The sequence below is a fragment of the Centropristis striata genome, chromosome 20 (genome assembly GCF_030273125.1).
Source record: "Centropristis striata isolate RG_2023a ecotype Rhode Island chromosome 20, C.striata_1.0, whole genome shotgun sequence".
In the NCBI taxonomy this organism is placed as follows: Eukaryota; Metazoa; Chordata; class Actinopteri; order Perciformes; family Serranidae; genus Centropristis; species Centropristis striata.
In genome coordinates this window covers 13,531,686-13,550,351 of record NC_081536.1, presented here as the reverse complement: position 1 = coordinate 13,550,351, position 18,666 = coordinate 13,531,686, and the positions used below count along the sequence as shown (strand labels likewise).

At 41.6% G+C, this 18,666-nt stretch overlaps 1 protein-coding gene across 2 annotated transcripts in view; it reads right to left on the bottom strand.

Annotated features, from left to right (window-relative positions):
• The window catches only part of marchf8 (membrane-associated ring finger (C3HC4) 8), an 80,160-nt gene that overhangs the window by 4,174 nt on the left and 57,320 nt on the right, over positions 1–18,666 (bottom strand). The window contains exons 4-8 of one of the 2 annotated variants that reach the window (XM_059359070.1): positions 11,892–11,971; positions 10,523–11,464; positions 4,657–4,837; positions 3,576–3,711; positions 1,768–1,782 (exon numbers count right to left, since the gene is read on the bottom strand). In XM_059359070.1, the coding sequence (XP_059215053.1) occupies positions 1,768–1,782; positions 3,576–3,711; positions 4,657–4,837; positions 10,523–11,464; positions 11,892–11,971 (1,354 nt within the window). The remainder of the gene's footprint in view (positions 1–1,767; positions 1,783–3,575; positions 3,712–4,656; positions 4,838–10,522; positions 11,465–11,891; positions 11,972–18,666) is intronic. The other variant, XM_059359071.1, reaches the window with a different exon arrangement.

Sequence of the window (18,666 nt, the reverse complement as noted above, 5' to 3'; positions counted from 1 at the left end):
CAAACGCTGAAGCTGCAAAAGCTGGTTCTTAATACTACTTTTAAGGCTGTCAAAAGTATCAATACATTGATACTTTTCCAATACCACGATAAGATATCCACATTTTATATCGAAGCTACTAAAATAAAACAGATCTACAATCAGACTCAACCCAATGCTGCACAGAAGAAACAACTGGGAAGAAATTCAACTGTTTGTTGAAACACGGTGTGCAGGGTGTTAAAATAAAAAATATCCTATTGTGTGTGTGATGTACTGTAGTCTTTATATTAACCAGATGTTAATCCTATTATATCTGAGGCTTAGACATCTGGTTGCATGCCAATCTCTCACTTTTGAATCAATCCAACAACGCTTCCTGATTTATCATATTACATTTACTGAACTACGCGTTTTTCCAGAACATTTACTACTTAATATCAATATTGTGACATAAAATAACATCTACACATTCCTTTTCAAGACTTTTAAAATCAGACTGCACTTATAACTAAACTATTATAAAAAAAAAAGTTCAATGTGTAATTGAAAATCATCTTGCAGACTTAAAAGCTACATCGAAGAAAACACAGAGGGGCTCCCTGGTGGGCTCTCATTTCACTGTCCAATTAAGACATCAATATCCTCCAAAAGAATTATATAAATAACAATAAGAAACAAATGACTGTTGGAAAAGTGTGAACAACACCACTACAAATTACAACACTACAGCAGGCTTTACAGGATGGAGATTTGCAGTAAATTTGCTAAACCGTGCAAAAACATTTCTGTGGTCTCTGAGGCTATTGCAGCATTTCTCCTAAATGCAAAACCCCCGAAACATACTTCTCCAAGTAAGAGGCAAAAATTGGGGAAGTGCATATAATTGTAATAAGCTGCAGCACTAAGAGACAGAACAGGGATCTTCAAAAAGCAAAGCAAAAAAAAAAGCAATAAGGAGAGTCTTTGAAAATACACAGCTGACCTGCAACCCTTCCGTCTTTTCATGTGGCTATTATATTTCAGGTAGCTTGAGATATGAAGGCAAAAGGATAACTAAATCCTTCCCTTGATGATAGAATATTATATGAAGCATGAAATACAAACATTTTTCATATAATATGAAGAATACCAGTTCAAACAAGGCGAACACATTATAATCAGTATGGTATTAACTATGCCTGCATAGCTCTATGAGAAGAGATTAACTGGTTGTTTGCTGTGTGACAATATGTCAGTGGGGTTTGTTTTAATCACAACTATAACAGAGAAAACAGATCACAGTATGTTGCTCGACTCTGCGTTCAACATTCAGTGAGGTGGAGTGAATATAACCGGCCTGAAAGAACCCCACAACCTGCATGTTTTCTTTAAAGAAATAATCAAAGTTTGGTCTGATTTTCACATTTTCAGACAGCCCTTGAACATACTGTGTGTGAGTGTTTCTATCAGGAAAGATATTAAATGTAACCCTAAAATAGTTATTTTTCCCACACAAATACATATTTAATTCTTCCTACTTCTACAGAGGTGCAGGACTTGTATATATTACAGTGAAAAACGCAGCCACAGGGAGTAAAATGTGACAGGAGCAAAAATGCACTGAAACTGCTTGGGGTTCAGAGGGTTAAGGGTGAAAAGCATGATTATTTTAAACCTGAAATCAATGCAGACAAGGGAAGGAAAGGGGTGTAAAGTGCAGTTGGAAAAGAACTGGACACAGCGGACAGAAAGGCTGACGGGAGAAACACAATTGGAAAGTCAAAAGGTCAAAGTTGAAATGTTTACCTGGGATTCTTCCGGCTGCATGAGTAAAGAAAGTGTAAGTATCATGTATTACCAAAGACTCACAAACAGATTGATAGTAAAAGCGTAGAAATTCAAAGTCAAATATTACAGTTGGATGTTATTCATCATGCAATCACAAACATTTAATCCGCTCCATAAATCAAAGTAGACAATAGAAGACATTTTAAGGCGTGTTAGTTGTAACGCTGCTGTAATCTTTGCAAGAAAATTGAGAGAAAAACATAACGCGGCTCTGTGTGACTTGGCAGAGGACAAACAGGACTATGTGAGGAGCTATTTGGCATCACCATGGTGATTGAACCTGACAGCCCTCGGGGACTCTAACAAGTCTGAATCATCAGGTCGGGCTAAACAAGCACAGCTTGCTCTTCCATCTGTACTCTGTCTCAGCACCACCAAATATGCCAGAGAGGAGTGAGTGGCAGCAGACAACATGCCAGCAGATGATACAGCAGCTCATCACTAAAGCAGCCGTCTCCATTTTTAGCCCTGATAGCGAGAGCGCTGAACTCTGATGGCGGTGCCGGCCGTCAATCTGACCCTAACAAGGTGCTGTTGATCACTTTGGTCAAGAAAGATGTAGCCCAGGCTCAATGGGGATGCTAAAGGGGCTTTTGATAGTCCTAGTCACATTTGCTTCTTATTCTAACATTTTAAAAGACCATAACGTCCGACTGACCACTTGTTTTCAGAGTTTGTGGTCAGCAGCAGGCTCCAGTTTGGCACATAAAGATAATATTGTAAATGGCGGTGACAAAAAATGCTAACACAAGCTGTTGGTTCATCAAGGATCAGCCAGAAATTCCTGAAATGAATACTTGGGGAATTTTGTGAAAATATGCTTATTTGAGCTCTCTCTTAGTGTTAAATGAGGAGGTTGATACTTTCCCTCGTGTGTGTAAACATGAAGCTAGAGTTAGCAGCTGCTTAGCTTGCACAAAGACTGGAAACCAGGATAACGAGCCAATGAAACAAATAAAAGCATTTCGCAGAAAGTAAAATTATTTCTTTAAACTGCTCCACAGAAATACAATATTAAGATCACTTTATGTTTAGACTTTCAGCTGCTGTATGTAGTCTTTGCCACAAACATGCATGTGCCAATCTTCATTTACAATGCCGTGACACCAAGTTATTTGCTGTGTTGTGATAACACATAGTGGTAAAAACAACCACACAAACAAACACACACTTTTATACTCATGAGGGCCATTTTTTTCATTTAAGTGACCTTCAACTAGTCATTTTTATCCACACCACGCACACAAAACCTCAATCTAACCCCTTCAAGAAGTACAGATGAACCAAAATCACCTCACTTTGCTGCGATGACCTCGCTCTGAAAGTCTGAATCTCAAATTGGATCTTAGAATGATAGATGTAAATATCTACTTTTCTAATCTCTTTGCTTTTATCTCCCAACTTTCTCTTTCATGGACTACAGGTCTGAAATCAAAGTGAACTGAAATGAAGTGAAAATGTACAGACAGAAAATCATCTCTTAAAGCATCTCGGCACACTTTTCTACACATTTGTTCGTGACTTTGAAGCCCACTGAGCTTCTGCGAGTGAATTACGCCCACATATCTTCCAGTCTTGGAGAAGTATTCACACTGTTAATACTCACAGTGAATAAACACTACAGTTATGCAGATTTGTCATTAACTACTGCACATGAATGACTCAGAGACAGTGGATGAATGGATGACATCTAACAACACGGACACAGACAACGTTACTTCAACGATTTTGTGTGTTTTTGTGTGTGCGTCTGAGTCTCTGCTGACCTTGTTTGATTTCCTCCGCTGTCCTGTCGATGAGGACGTAGAGCGACCACACCACGCAGGTGATGGCGATGACATGGAAGGTGACCGAACACATGATCTTCCTTCTCTCGCTCGCTGTCATCTGTAGCTTCTCCCACTGCGGCAGAGGGCAGGGACAGGACAAAAGGAAGGACATTAGAGGAGGTCAATGACACAACTCACACACAGAGACAAAAGCTTTTAAACACACACTTAACACTTTAATTGCTTAAACTGTTGGCTCTGTTTTCTGGAACAGCTCGGAGTGTGAGAGAAATATTTAATGGAAAGATTTCAGCTTTTGTGATCACGATCCGATGCTACATAATGTTTCTAGGCATGGTAAGGGAGACGGAGAAAGAAAGTGGCATAAAGCACCCGGCAAACAGAGGACTGCTGCCCTGTCAGGAGAGATAGATCAGGAATACAAAAAGTACACAACATATAATACCGGATGAATAAATAGGCGCTACAGGCTCTCCCAACATACAAAATCCATTCGTCTTGTTTTCAGTGATGAAAGGACATAGTTGCAGGGCCACTTGGACATAAAACAAGCACCGCAGTGCAAGATGAAAACAAGAATCCTATGATAAACACTTCCACATCTCGTTTTTGCACACTTACACATGAACTTCAGTGTTCACCAGTGGGATTCAGAAGCTATTAACAGCGGAGCATTTGTTTAAGGCCCTTTGTGCAGCTAATGAAGGGTGGAGGAATTTTAATTAGAGTGTCCTGCTATCTCCAGGCCACCACGATTGATAAGAGCCTTTAATGGGAGTGTACTGCCTCTGAACCATTTGAAATGAATCACAACCCCCCCCCCCCAAACAAGTTCCTCTTATGAAAACGGCTTCAAAGCTCAGTGTCATGCTTGTGTTATCTGCGTGACAGATTGGAGGCTGCTTTTGGCATTTTTCGGCTCTATAACGAAGCAGTGACGTGAGCTAAGTTGGGACCCTCGGAGCTGCAGCCTGAATTTATCAGCTGAGGCTGAGCTAACGAACTTGTGCATAAATTGACTTCAGACAAATACATAAACATGCAAACTGTGCTTTACCTTGCGCAGCGGTTTGAGCTTGGTCTCCATGATGAACTCATATTTACAGAGCTCACAGCAGCGAGTGTCGGAGCTCTTGATCCACTGCTGTAGACAGGCCTGGTGGACGAAGCGCAGGCTCCCCGTGCAGTGGCATGGTGTGATCAGAGGACTCTCGTCATCCCCTTCACAGTGACAAATCCTACGGGAGCCAAAGAATACAGTCAACACTAAGCTTGAGGCAAGGCAGCTGTAATAGGAGGAAGACAGGGGAGACGACAGATCAAAAAGAGAGAAGTTGGCATGCAAAGCTGACAGATATTTCTCCAAACTCCACAGAACTTGAGTTTTGGAAGATAAGTGAAGCCTACTCTCTTGTACGCACCATAAGACAAGATGTTTAGAAAAACGCTCATTTATTCCACAATTAGACAGATATTGAAGACAGGTGGGAACATTATTTCACAAATAAAACACCCTGAACGCAGAAGAGACCACATGTCCCACAAGAATAAACTCAATCAAGACAAACTAATTTGATTCAAAGCAATTCATTTGCAAATGAAAATAACATTTCCAGGAAATAACCTCCTGTGTTCTTGCAATGTCACTGCACAAAATTAAACACTGCAAATCTAATCTCAGATACCCTGCAGTTGTAGCAGCAGCAAACTCAAGTCTCACTGTTGGAAGAGCGGATACAAGTCGGCAGTAATGAGAACTATGTTAGCAACCTAACAAGCTCATTCATCAATATGTTATTTTTCTCCTTAAATTTGTTCTGCAGAAAGCCGTCATATTTAGTGACATACTGTGGATATAAAATAACACAAGAAAAAAACGTCAACTTTCATGCTATGGTATACCCTGAAAGCGGTATATCGCTGCAACCCTAATACAAAAGTTGTTTCCAACCTGTTGTGTTATATATACCCCCACAAATAGCCTCACAGCACCATCAGATGGACTCAAGTACTCCTCCATCAACACCACCACTCATGCTTGCAGGCTGTGTCACGCAAACAGTTCTGCTGTAGCCTCTAGGGGCTCCATCACTCTCTCCATCCCCTTAGTCCATACAGAATTTGGTTTATAAGCCCTCTTTTACTCTGCTGCCTCGACCTGAAACAAGCTGTTCTTTACTTTAATCATTTGTGCCCTTTTTTGTCTCTGTCTGTCTTTAACTTTGTGACTTATTATTGTTGAGTTACTCCACAATCTTTCCAAATACCCCTTGGGAGACAAGTACCCCCGGTTGGGAATCACTACAAACGTACAAATTAACCTCAGCTGAATTTTTAAAGCCTCTCAAATCTGGTATTTGCTGCAGTGCTACTCCATGCAATTGCATTGAGCTTAACAGGTGTTTGTGATGTTATGCCCATCCTCTGTAGATGCTTGTTAAGTCTTCTGTAAGGTATTCTGAGCACAGATACCGACAGCTGGAACATTCGATTTGGTGTCTGCTACCTCTAAGGACCACTGGACAGGCTTTTCTCAGCCAGAGGAACCAATCAGATTTTAATATCGGACCGGAGTGGTCCCCCTCTCCTCCTCAAGATCACATATCGGACACTGTCTGACAGGTTGGAGGACAGGAGCTATTAGTCACAGACTCTAAGGAGCAGGGTAGATAGATTGTGTTAGAATCCAGAGTATGTGCACACTTTCACGAGCAAGCCTGCCAACACAGTGAGTCAAGTGGTGAGGGACAAAATCAGGAATTGGAGAAAGTTCTTAGAGCAACTTATTACCTTTGAGTCAAATCAATATCACATGCACACACACCACTTGCAGGAAGCAGAAGCTAAAGTCATTATGATCTCAGAATGTAATGTCAGGACATTAACCTTGTTATGGCTCTTTATATCAGAGTCCTCCAGATTGGGAGAGCTTTCTTCAACAACAAGTACAAGTACAACAAGCTACGGAAGGGAAGGCACTAGTCCGTATTCAAACACATACATCAAATGCACTTTTTCTACTGATGTCTACCAGATACATAAACCAGGAAAAGGCTTCGACTGTTTTTTCCCGTGAGAGAGACGCAGAGAGTAGTGGTTTTCTCTCTGGGAATGAATAAACAAGTAAACGAAGGCATTGAAAGAAGGTGGAGGAAGAGAAGAGAGCAGGGTGTTTAAATGGGTTTGTCTTTATCCTGTTTCAGCAGAAGATAAGGACACATGGAGACACACATGCACTCCCACATGCGCCCACACATATTAGAAAGTGAGTGTGCAAGATGACGTCTATTTCCAGACTACACTGATCTGGCCAAAGCGTTACAAGATTACACGACAAAGTGAACAAAGGGGGATAAAAATAGTTCATTTATACGGGTTTCTCAAATAGAGGAGGAGGTGGATGGAGGGGAATGAGGACTGGGGGATTAAGGGATAGAGGAGGCACAATTAACATCTCTAGAAGAGTGTTTTTTTGTAATGGTTATGGCTGAGCTGCTTTGTTTGTTTGCATGGATCACAAAATGATGAACTGCAGATTCTCTTCCCACACATACCGTTGTGCACTCCTCTTTCCAAAAACAAAAGAAAAAAAGAAAAAAAAGAAACAAAACAAAAACCTGCCTGAGGACCTGGACTCTTTTGCTGCTCATATCAAGGGTTGGCGCCTGCTGAAATGGACCGATTTGACAAATTATTTTAATGTTGATGTGGATTTTTTTCTAACGTAGGAGTAAAAAAACAACAGAAAAATCCCTAAAGCTCCACATGGAGTCACAGTAGAAATAAAGTGATCAGTAGACAACATCAATGGAAAAGCACAGTAGGGATCTCAAGCTGAAAAATGTAGGTTTCATGCTAAATGCCCGTCTCTAAACTGCTGCAAAAGGCACTTTAAAGATAGAAATCTCACAAATAGGCACACAGCTTCATCACTCAAAGTGACATTAAACAGAATAATCTCAAACAGCTAAATTCTCTGTATCTGTGTCAGCAGCAGCAGAATATTCCAAGCACTGTTAGGCTTTGGAGGAAAGTTAAAATTTAATTTGCATCACTTAAGCAGCCAAAACACACCCTGTTCAACAGTGACTTAAAGGATGGCAGAGGCACCGTTACAGTATGTCAACATTAAAATGTGAGAAGCAAAACAGAGTGGGGAAATCGCAAGCGGAGAGGGGAAACAAGCTCGACAACATTACAGCTGTGGTGAGGCATTCACTTCATTCCTGTTCGCTCATGTCTGCTTCCTCGTACTTTTCTCCTGTGGCATGCAGCCGATCTTTGCACTCTTCACTCGTTTTCAGATCCCCCTCCCTTCAGCTACTCCCTTCTCTGCCCTCGTCCTAAAATGTTTATGTATTTATTTTCTAATTAATTTTACAACACCATCTGTTTTTCATGTATTTGTTTTTTGGTTTGTGTGTGTTTCTGCTAAGCAGGTTTTCATATGGGTGGTATGGGGCAGTGTGTGACATCTGAGGCGTTTTGTTCTCAGCCTGTTTTCAGTCTGAACAGTTTACACACTGGCAGAGACACGCTGATCAGAGAAAAACACAATTCAATTAGAGGCAGCACCACTGGAAGCCATCTCCTATTTTACTCCTTTCCCCTCTCTGCACGCCCGAAGAGGTAACTTGTCTCTCGTTCTGTGGCCACGCTTGCCTTAAAAGAGAATATTACAAGAAGAAATAATTTTAGTAGGATGGTTAGGAATTACATAGACTCTAGCGGTTTATATTATATTTGACCTAAAAGCGTAAAGGTACTAGAGGTCTATGTTCGGATCCCCGTTTTGTTTGTTTCTGTGGTGCTCTATTAGTTCGAGCATGAGGACCACAGAGGACGATAATGCAAATGAGCAGAGCGTGCAAGGCTTAAAACACTAAGAAGAAGAAGAAGAGATGAGCTAAAGCAAGATGCAAGAACTGGAGAAGGAGAAAAAGACAGTCACAGATAAGAAATGAAGCCCAACTGCAGTAATTACCATAAACTTCAAAGGGTGTCCATGTCTATCAAATGAAAGAGAGGTTAAAGGTATAATATGTACCTTTTCCGCATTAACATGTCTAAACCCAAAAGGATTTATTCTGATCAAGGTAGCAACAGTCTGTTTCATTTAGTCTCCTGTGAATGGTGTCATATCGCCTTTGTGCATGCATCAGCGTTGTGGTTGTCTGCCAGAAACTGCCCTAAATTAATTTTTTTATTCTGATCTAAGCAGCATGTTTACACTTTTAATAGAACAAGGTTGATTTTAACAGGTTGAAGGATTTCAATTGTCAGACATCTCAATATTAAGCTATCAGGGAAACAAGCTGAGCAATCTTTAGCAGCAGCTTGGCTCGCAGAACAGTGTCAAAGAAACACTGATTTTCAACGTGAAACTGCTGTATTCAGTATTTTAGCCGGTTATAATCACTGGGTTCGTTTGTTTTAAAGAGAAGGAGAATATTGGATATTGAATATTAAAAAGAATATTGGTCAATACGTTTGTCAGGACACACACAGTGTGTTTTGGTGAGAAAGACTAAATATAAACTTTTGTTTGTACATTAAAGTCATTTCTGAAAAGGAAAGAGACCAAGTTGTGTCTCAGGAGACCTTTAATTGTTACTTCCTCAAATGTTGTCAATAAAAGAGCTAACTAATAATTAACATGCCATTCGTCTGTTCAAAACAACCACCCACCCACAAAGGTGAGGTCAGGCTCTGAGCTCACGCTTCAAGCCACCTGACAGAAAGCTGCCGTTGTTTGTGTGTGTGTGTGTGTGTGTGTATGTGTGTGTGTGTGTGGTCAAAGACTACACAGGCTATTTGAAGCCAATAATCTGTCTCCTGATCTCTGATCCTGGTCACCTTGCCAGCTCTCAGCTCACGTTTCTCTGTCAGCCCACAGCTGACGTATATGAGATGTTTAATCTGAAACGGACTACATGCACAGACCAGCTGAGGGGCCAAAATAAAACATGACAGACACATGTAATTGATATTCCTTTGTGTTTAAGACTTAACAATCTGTCAGGCAGAGTATTGACAGACAGATACTGTAACCCATAGGACCTCTACATGATCCATATAGGGCTCACAATGTTTTTCTTAGAGACTTAGTAAGATCTACTGCAACTAAGCCTCATCAGTAGGGGCCACACAGCCATGACCTGGCCTGCGATCAAATATTTCTCACAATTTGTCCTTCTCAGCATAGCCTGGCTCTGCCTATCTGATTGCACACAGACAACCAGGTGAAAAAGACTAATGACGGCCATGTTGACCCAAACAGACAGACTCCATCGGTTCAATGCCGTTTATTGTGCCCCGTCTGCTTTGTCTCAGATGGACACACACTCAATTCTTCAATACTATTACATTTTCTACCCTAACCTCTGCCCCTCTATCTTTTCCTATTTCTCCCTCGACTGCAAAGATTAAAGCTTACGGGCAAAATCAATCACAAATTTTCACTGCCTATGTAAGACACCTTAATGTCTCATCGATCTAGTAACAATGAAAAATTATTTTAAAAACACAGCTTGACAGCACAATGACAAACATGACACGCCGCTGAGATAACTGTGAAGTGAAATGAAATGTTATGAAATGAAATGAAATGATCATGGTCATATTTCTGTTCTAGGCACGCATGGGGGGTTGAATCAGGACAGCTTATGGTGTTGCAGTGTGTGTGTAGACTAAAGCATCTATGTGCAGGTTCTCCTGATTAGCAGCTGCACTCCAAGGTTTTAAGGACAAATGCTGCTGTGACATAAGATTTTTGCTGGGTAGTTACACTACAGGGTGAGAAGCTCTCCACTACTCCAAAGGGCTCTGGGGTTCACTGCCACATAACGGCACAGGGATGATCTGGGCTCTACCAAGTCACAGGAAGGGTGGGTGTGGATTAAACCATCCAGACAGTCACCCACCTGCACCAGTCTCCAGAAAGTGAATAGGGTGATAGTGGCCCAGTTTTCTCTGACAAAGGGGACGGGCAGCAGTCCAAGTCACTGTCCTCATCCATAAAGCACAGAGGGGCTAGAAGAGCACCTGTCCCAGCCTCAGTGACTTTATCTGGGGTGGTCAGCTGGCTCCGTCCCACTGGAGCTGGATTGGGCGAGTCTTCCTCAAACACATCGTCATCTCCCAGTAGTTCCTCGACGGGAAACCCTGCCTCACTGCCATCGAGCACGGCGCTAGAAGACTTGATGTGGAGGTGAGAGGCATAGCTGCCCATCTCAGAGCACTGCAGGCTGGCCGAGGTAGAGGATCGAGAGAAGGGGAGGAGGAGACGGAGGAAGTTGGCGTTCGGAGAGGGATGAGGGTGGAGGTGTGTGTTGGTAAGAGGAGGAGGAGGAGGGGCGATGATGGCCGGGTCAGGTAGGAGACAATTGGGGGGAGAGGGGCCTAACATGTATTTGTAGTTGTTGGTGAAGGAGGGGACTAGGTGGGGATGGATGCATGTTGAGAAGACGGGATTTGGGTTTTGGTGTGTGGGTGCTGCAGCCAGTTTGCCATTGAGTGTGTGCGCCCTTCGATCCGAAGGTGATTGAGCGGGCTCCGGCTCCGGCTTCAGCTCCAGCTCTCCCTCCGAGCATGTGCGGTCTATGAAGTGCAAACCTCGACAAAGACTGTCCACGCGTTGGCCCACATCGTTCAGAGACACAGAAAACCTGAGCGGGCTGCTGGGGCGGATGTTGACAGAGGAGGGGCGGAGCAGGGAGAGCCAGTCTCGTTGTTTGGCATGTTTGGAGGCCTGTAGGGCGTCTGTGCAGATGGTGGTCACTGAAATACCTCCTGAACCTTGACAGCTTTTACCGTTTGCATTCAACAGAACCACTGTAGTCTGCTTCTGACCGTCCTGATCCTGACTGAGAGTGTGAAAGTGTTTGTGCATGTGTGTTTTTGAAAGAGGAACATGAGTAGCGACAGTGGTAAAGGACAGCAGGAGAAGGAATGAGAAAGGACAAAAAAGAGAAATGGAAAAGACGTCATGCATTTGATAACAAAGGGACTTGAAAAAGGGAGATAAAAGGTTTTGAAAGTTTTGCCTCTGCAGGAAAATACCAAACACTGGATAGCCCATGTTTCTATAAAACTCATTTTACTGCAGGTTTTATTGGAACAAGGCTGCTTCTCACAGGGAGAGTGTATTGCTCAAGGGTAAAGGGTGAAAATTAGCCTCTGATTGGGTTCTTTATCAGTAATGGACTGATAAATAGATTCAATTTATTGTCCTCAGGTGTTCATATCACTGTAAACAAAAATGATATGAGGGTGAAATGAGGTGGTTTTTACCTGCAGATGTCCTGGCTGGAAGGGGAAACCGACGACCTGGAGAAACTGCATGGAGCGTTGACTGAGGTCGGGCTCCCTGCCTGAAGAAGAAAACAAAGATGTAACTAAAGAAACAACTACTGTATTATTCAAGACAGGATCAAATCATATTTCCTGTGTTGACAGGAAAGGTCCAGTGTGGTGAGAATTATTGCAGCCTGAATCAGATATTTACAGAATGAGTGAAAGTGCGGCACGCATTGATGCACAAGATGATAATAAAGAAAAAACACAATCCTGGCAGTTAATCTGTCTGATTAAAGTAGTGCCAGGCAAAATCTGTCTCAGCGCATCACAGAGCCGGCGAAACACCGGGCCGCCACGGAGTGAAGCGCTCAGGAGACAGAGGGAGAGTTATGAAGAATGAGACGCTGAGAGAGACACAGCTGGAGGACGTGAGGCTGCAGACTTTCTCAGCTTCCACAGAGAATTTTTAAACAGATGCACCTGAAGGTCGAGGCTGTTATAGGAAAAATACTTTCAGCATTATTTAATGTAGCTTTCACAATATTTATGGTTCACACACGGTATGGTGAGGATTACTTAAAATGGTTTAAAAAGGAAATAACTGGTTTATCACAGCATGGGCTTTAGAAAGTTTTGACCTCCATAGAATGAATGTAATATTAACAATAATAAACACACAAAAAAAAAATGTTTGCCCTTTATGAAACGGTGACTACATTTACATGCACATTGATATCCCACTATTACTCCAAATATGACATTGGTCAAGTAAACAGCATTTTCTTTTTGGATATTCTGGATTAGGACGTATTTCAAATGCAGCAGTTTCTGTTCAAACATGCCGGATATGCCGATATTATTCAGGTTTAAGAAGCGTTGTTCGTAGAAAGAATATAAACATCTCATTTGGAGTTTTTCCTACAGTTTGTGAGACATGTCCATTTCCCTGTGTTATGGTCAGCTCTGTACATTGCCATGATTGTTGTAATCAAACAAACTAGCAAGGCAGGAGTACAGATGCATGCCCCATTTTTGGATGGTGGGATTCATTGGTAATACAATACATTTATACTGTACAATCTTGCACATAGGATGCTGTAACTTCTTATAGGCCAACACCAACCAAATCAGTCAGCGCAGCAGTGTTATAATACAATATTGAAGTATCTTTCTGTGAAGTGTGTTTAAACGAGGTGGCATCTCCAGAATTTCTGTGCAAGTTCCTGCTTCCAGCTTCAGAAAAGAAAACACTGAGACTTCAGAGCATCCATCAGCCTTTTAAAGTTGTGGCACCTCTTGGCTTTTCTCCAGCCATGGCCACAACAACTTACGACCAAGCTTTTTTTCCCCCCCAGGAAAGTGTGTGTATTCATTATTCTGAATTCCCAAATTAGAAATCTTGCTAAGAAAAGTACTTGTGACTTCCTGGAGTCCCTGCTCACAGTTTTTAACTGTGGACATAGTGAGACTAGCTGTTCTCCTGCTCCCAGTCTTTATATCTTGTTTTACTTTTCTATTTAGCATCCAGCTCTCAACAAAAAAAGTCAATAAGCATATTGTACAAATGTGAAATATTATATTCCTTTGACGATGTATCCAAAGTGTGACAAGCTACAGCACACAAAGGGAGTAGTAAAGAACAGGATCAGATGGTGTTTGGGTTGCTAACGTAAAGACACAGGGGGCCTGGTAATTTCAATAAGGAACTAATTACTTATCGATTTCATTTCTAACTAAGGGGGAATTTATAGTTCATGGCCTGACACCAATCAATAGAAAATTCAATGTCCGGCTCTGCTCTTCAGTCTGTTTTTCTGAACTGCACAGTGTCTTTTTTCACTTGCACACAAACCCTCTGCCCTGTCTTTTCTATTGTTCTTCTTAAATAGTTAACCCAAGGATGCTTTTAATGTTTCTTTCATATTTATTTTAATTTTCTTATTTTCATAGTTGACACTCGAGGCTGCTGTTTGGGGCTCCTGCAGGCTGCTGGAATAAAAAATGAGCAGACAGCTCTGAGAACAGCGTGAGAGACAAAAAGATCAGATCAAAGCCATAAAACATTATTATAGCAACCAGCACTATATTTAACTGCATGCTGCTTCAGCGCATCACTTCGACAACGACTAAAAAGAATAAGCCGATGACACATGCTGAGCTAAAGCATCCTGTGACTGAAATCTGACTGTAAACTGATAAAACAGAAGTAAATCGTGCTTCTACTGATGACACTGGATGGTATCTTTATTCCTCATTTTATTCTAGCTGTGTAAACATAATGTTCTGCTGCTGTCATGCCTCTGTTAATCATTTGTGTTTTAATCTCGTGCGAGTTGGCTGATAGATAACCAACTCTGTCTCCGCTATCATCACTGCTGTTAGAGACTGCTCGTAGTTGAGATAGTAATGATTAACTTCCTAACAACGATCAGACATCTGCTCTCAGAATGGCCCTCTTTTTATAAAGAGGACCTGTGATGAGAAAATGAGTGCCTGCGTTTAATGGAGAGGTGACCGGATTTTACTGTAGAAGATGGAAATTGTAAATATAAGAGTGTTTACACCTTAATTTATCCACTCAGTTCTTGTTTTCATTTGGTTAAATGTGCTAATTGTATATGATATAGTCTCATATCATAATCTCATTGTAATGAACCCTGTTTATTGTGCTTGGAAACAGTCTCTCAAGTCATTATCATAACTACTTATTTAACCTCTCTCCTTGAGCACTCCCACTCACTACACGCACTTCATCCATGCATAAATCATCCTTTTTTCCACTTATTATACCTATACTTCCTCCTTTTATTTCTCCAACACCTCTTTTATCACATCTGCTGTTACCGCGGCCTTCATTCTTCATTTACCGTCTCCATCTGTACCTAGAGAGAACGAGAGCTCTCATTTTCTAGCCACAGGGGCCTTTCAAAGTACAACCTTTAAAATCTAACAGGAACAAGGAATCACTGCCTCCCAATGAGAAGCTTTTAACAGGGCTGACACATCGCTGCACAGACTGTGTGAATGGACCAGATGTGGACAAGATGCAAATAGAAAATTAACATAAAAGATAAGCATCAAAATGTATGCTTCACCTTGAAAATACAAAACAATCTCAAGGTGTATACATCCACTTATCCTCATCTTTTTTACATTATATTATGGATTCAGGGACCTGGGCCAAGATCTGAGTACACTTAACCCCAAAATCCAGTTTGTTTGATTTGTGTAAACGAGTAAGGTTCATGTGGAGTCTGGTATGGTTTGCATCAATCCTAACCCTGGTCTAACCCTAACTCTACCCCAAACCCCACACAGGCAGGTGGGCTTGTTTGTTGTATCATGTTCCTCTGGAAACTCAGATTAAAATGCTTATAAGGATTCTATAATAGATGTAGGGCTGACATGATCAGTTGATTGATCAGTTAGTCAGAAGGACATACATTCCATAAGCAATTATTTTGCTAGCTAATTAGTTTTAGTCTCTTTTAAAGCAATCGTTTGAAGAAAAAAGCTAAACATTTTCTTGTTCCAGCTTCTAAAATGCAACAATGTGGTGCTTTTCTTTTATATTTGATAGAAATGAAAAATCTTTTGGACTTTGGATGGATTTCAGGTTTAAAAAAAAAAGAATCTATTCACTGTGGAATAATCTGCATATTAATCCATCACAAAAATAATCAATATAGTTGCAGCCCTAAATAGCGGATGACCAGGTGTGAATTGCCTCACAGCAGCGATTTGTAAATGTGATCAGGCTGCTTCAGAGGAAAAGTGCAATTTCCATCAGTGTTTATATTATCTTTTTTAGCCTAACCCCTGTAGGTGTCATTTCACAACTTCGCAGACAAATAGGCAATAATGGAATTTTTCACCAAAAGCATTTTGTAATGAAACCATTCAATTGTGGTTCCTCCGAGGACTAGAGCCAGCTTCAGCAGAGACCAGTAAAAATGAGCAATGCTGCCAGATTGAGCAATTCAACAAAGACAACAAAACAAACCACAATGTGTTCCAAGAAATTAACAATTAACTTCACTGTTTTTCAAAGAAGTGGCTTGGCTCAGTTCCAACATCAGTGGCCCGCCAAGCCGAACCGACCAGCAGCAGAACCGGTCCAGTAGAGATCTGGAGGATAGACCTGGTTTGTGCATAGCAGCAATGAAGCCTGAAACACAGCAAAAACTGCAGCAGCTTGAATTTTAGAGCCCCACCAGATGTTTGGCTACCTATCAACGGCAGCCCACTGAGCAGTGGGTTGCTGCTTTGTGTCTTTATGGGGACTGTAATAGTTTAATTCCTTCCCAAACAGTGTAGGAGGCATAGCACAGCTCCCTGGCACGGTGCTAAAGAGAGAAACAGCTACAGCTAAGACTCCTGACCTCACCGAGTGGAAAATCTACTCGTGCCAAAACAGCGGGCAATCCTCAGCTCACTACTGCTTTCAGAGCTGCATTTATATATTCTACACTAACCCTTCTTTCATTTAACAAAAACGCTGATTATATTTGCCCTTAAATCCACCTTTACTTCACAAATCTCCAGACAAAAAACAGCTCGATAGGAGACTCCTTCTGAATACATGAATCAATGAACAAAAAAACAAACAGCAGACGAGAGATAATGAGTTTTTAGCTCTGGATACACTTATACATTTGTATCTAAGCCCATACACCTTAATCCCCCCCACAGTGACAAGCTCACTGATGGAGGCAATATCATCTTTATGAAAGTATTTACCCCCTGGCTAAATGCTGTAGCTTGTTTTTCTGTTATTATATGAAGTGGTCTGTCCTGGTATGCGTCTCATGACAGGTATTCCAGTGAGTGTTACAAGGAACTGGATACCTGCTAAGTTTTTGTGGTTTTGTTTGGTTTTGTTTAGTTGAGCGTCTGTCTACACCAAAAAGGAACCACCAGTATCCAGGTTATTATCAGTATAAAACTAGAGCAGGTGCCCTGATAGAATTAAAACATTCTTGTAATGTTTGAGCTCTCACAAGCAAATTATACAGACTCTATTGCCGTGCCAAGCTGGAGAGGTTATGAAATATTCCTCTCAGGCCGACGCTGTGGTTATTTATGTAGAGAGATATCTTTTTAAGTAGGTCAACAATTGAATACTAGCACATTCATCTTTGATTTGATCTGACATGAGCCGATGTGATTCAGCTTGAATCTATGCCATGTGAAGCAGCACGGTGGGGTTTGTTTTGGTGTCCTTCATTTAAGTCTGTCTGGAGCTGATGTGAAAATTAATAAAAACAAAACGTGTCACTCAAGATCATCCATCAGGTGGTCAAAAGCAGTGGCACAAGTGTAAATAAACTCCACTTCTACCCAGCTATACGACGTGATCCGCAAAAGTGCCTTTATCTTTCATTTTATGGAGCTTTGCAGCATAAATAAACTTGATCTACATTTTAAATTCTTTAAGCAAGGAGTGTTTGAGTCACTGTTGAAAATATGAAAATCTTCCGTTCCATCCTGCCAATACTGCAGAGTGCGGGGAAACTGCATATATGCATAAAATGATCTTCTGTAGTCTCTTAGATCATATTCTGATTCAGGCAGCTTCCAGGGAGGGTGGTTTCAGGAAGGAGAAAATATAAAACACTTTCATAACAGCCCACTGTTAAATCGTGTTTTCAGTTTTCAGGCCTCATCTTACACTCTGCGTAAAGTGGTGCACAGCGCAGCACAACAGCCCTTTCTAGTTTCAGACTATCGCAGTTGTGATTTTCACGCTGGCCATAAAATGAGGTGTGGTCAGGCGCATTGTTTCCACAGTTATCTTGAGGCAGCAGAAAACCACCAAAAACCTGGTATACAGTTAGTGGCACAGTGTTTTCCTGCTATTTACAGGATACATAGGCAGCCTCACATTGCCACACAGAAGATTCAATCATTGCAATGGTAATCAACATCCATTTTGTTGAGCTCCTGCCGGAGGACAACCATAGAGAATGAGAATTGACCGGCACAACATGGAAGAAATTGGAGAACTTTATACAAGATGGGTCAAAACTTGACCCAGGGCATCTTATGGTGGAGACTCGGGCTACGTTTACATGATGACGGTCTGAACAGAAGACGTGGTGTCGCGTCTTCACTTACCTCCTTACTTACCTTTCACCTATCCCGCGTTCAGACGAGTGTTTTCGGGAGGAAATCTGCGTGCATACTGTGACGCAAAAGTGTGTGGAATTCGATTGGGTATGCATGCCAGGCGGCATCACTTAAAGCGATAAAAGCATCTTTGCTCATGCGGAAGTTTTCACGCATTTTCATCAGCAGTTATCCCACCATCGACTAGATCTCCCAGGTCTCGTCCAAAGCCGTCTGGCTCGCCTCCAATGAATTGGTGGTAATTACAGATCCTTCTCTGTTCAGTAATACTATCTGTACATATCCTGTCCGTGGAAAGACTCCTGTAAGTTTATTAGAGCTTCCAGAGCAACTTGAAGGTCTGACGCATGGAAATAATCCGACATGTTTGTTTATTTCCCTTCACTGGCGCATGTATGTGGCGTAAACGTGTAGGCGACGTGAGCAGAGTTTTGCGTCTTAGCAGTGTAGAAGGACACGTCACGCCTTACTTTGCGCCCAAATTATGTGCCTTTTAGCTATCATAGGTGGAGCTAGATACACCCTAAATGGACTTACGCCATATGCATAGACAATGCGCTATAGATAGTTTCAATAAGGCCCTAGTTCTATGACAATATCCCACAAGAGTTTGTCGAGGACTTTTTCTATTTCCTTGTTC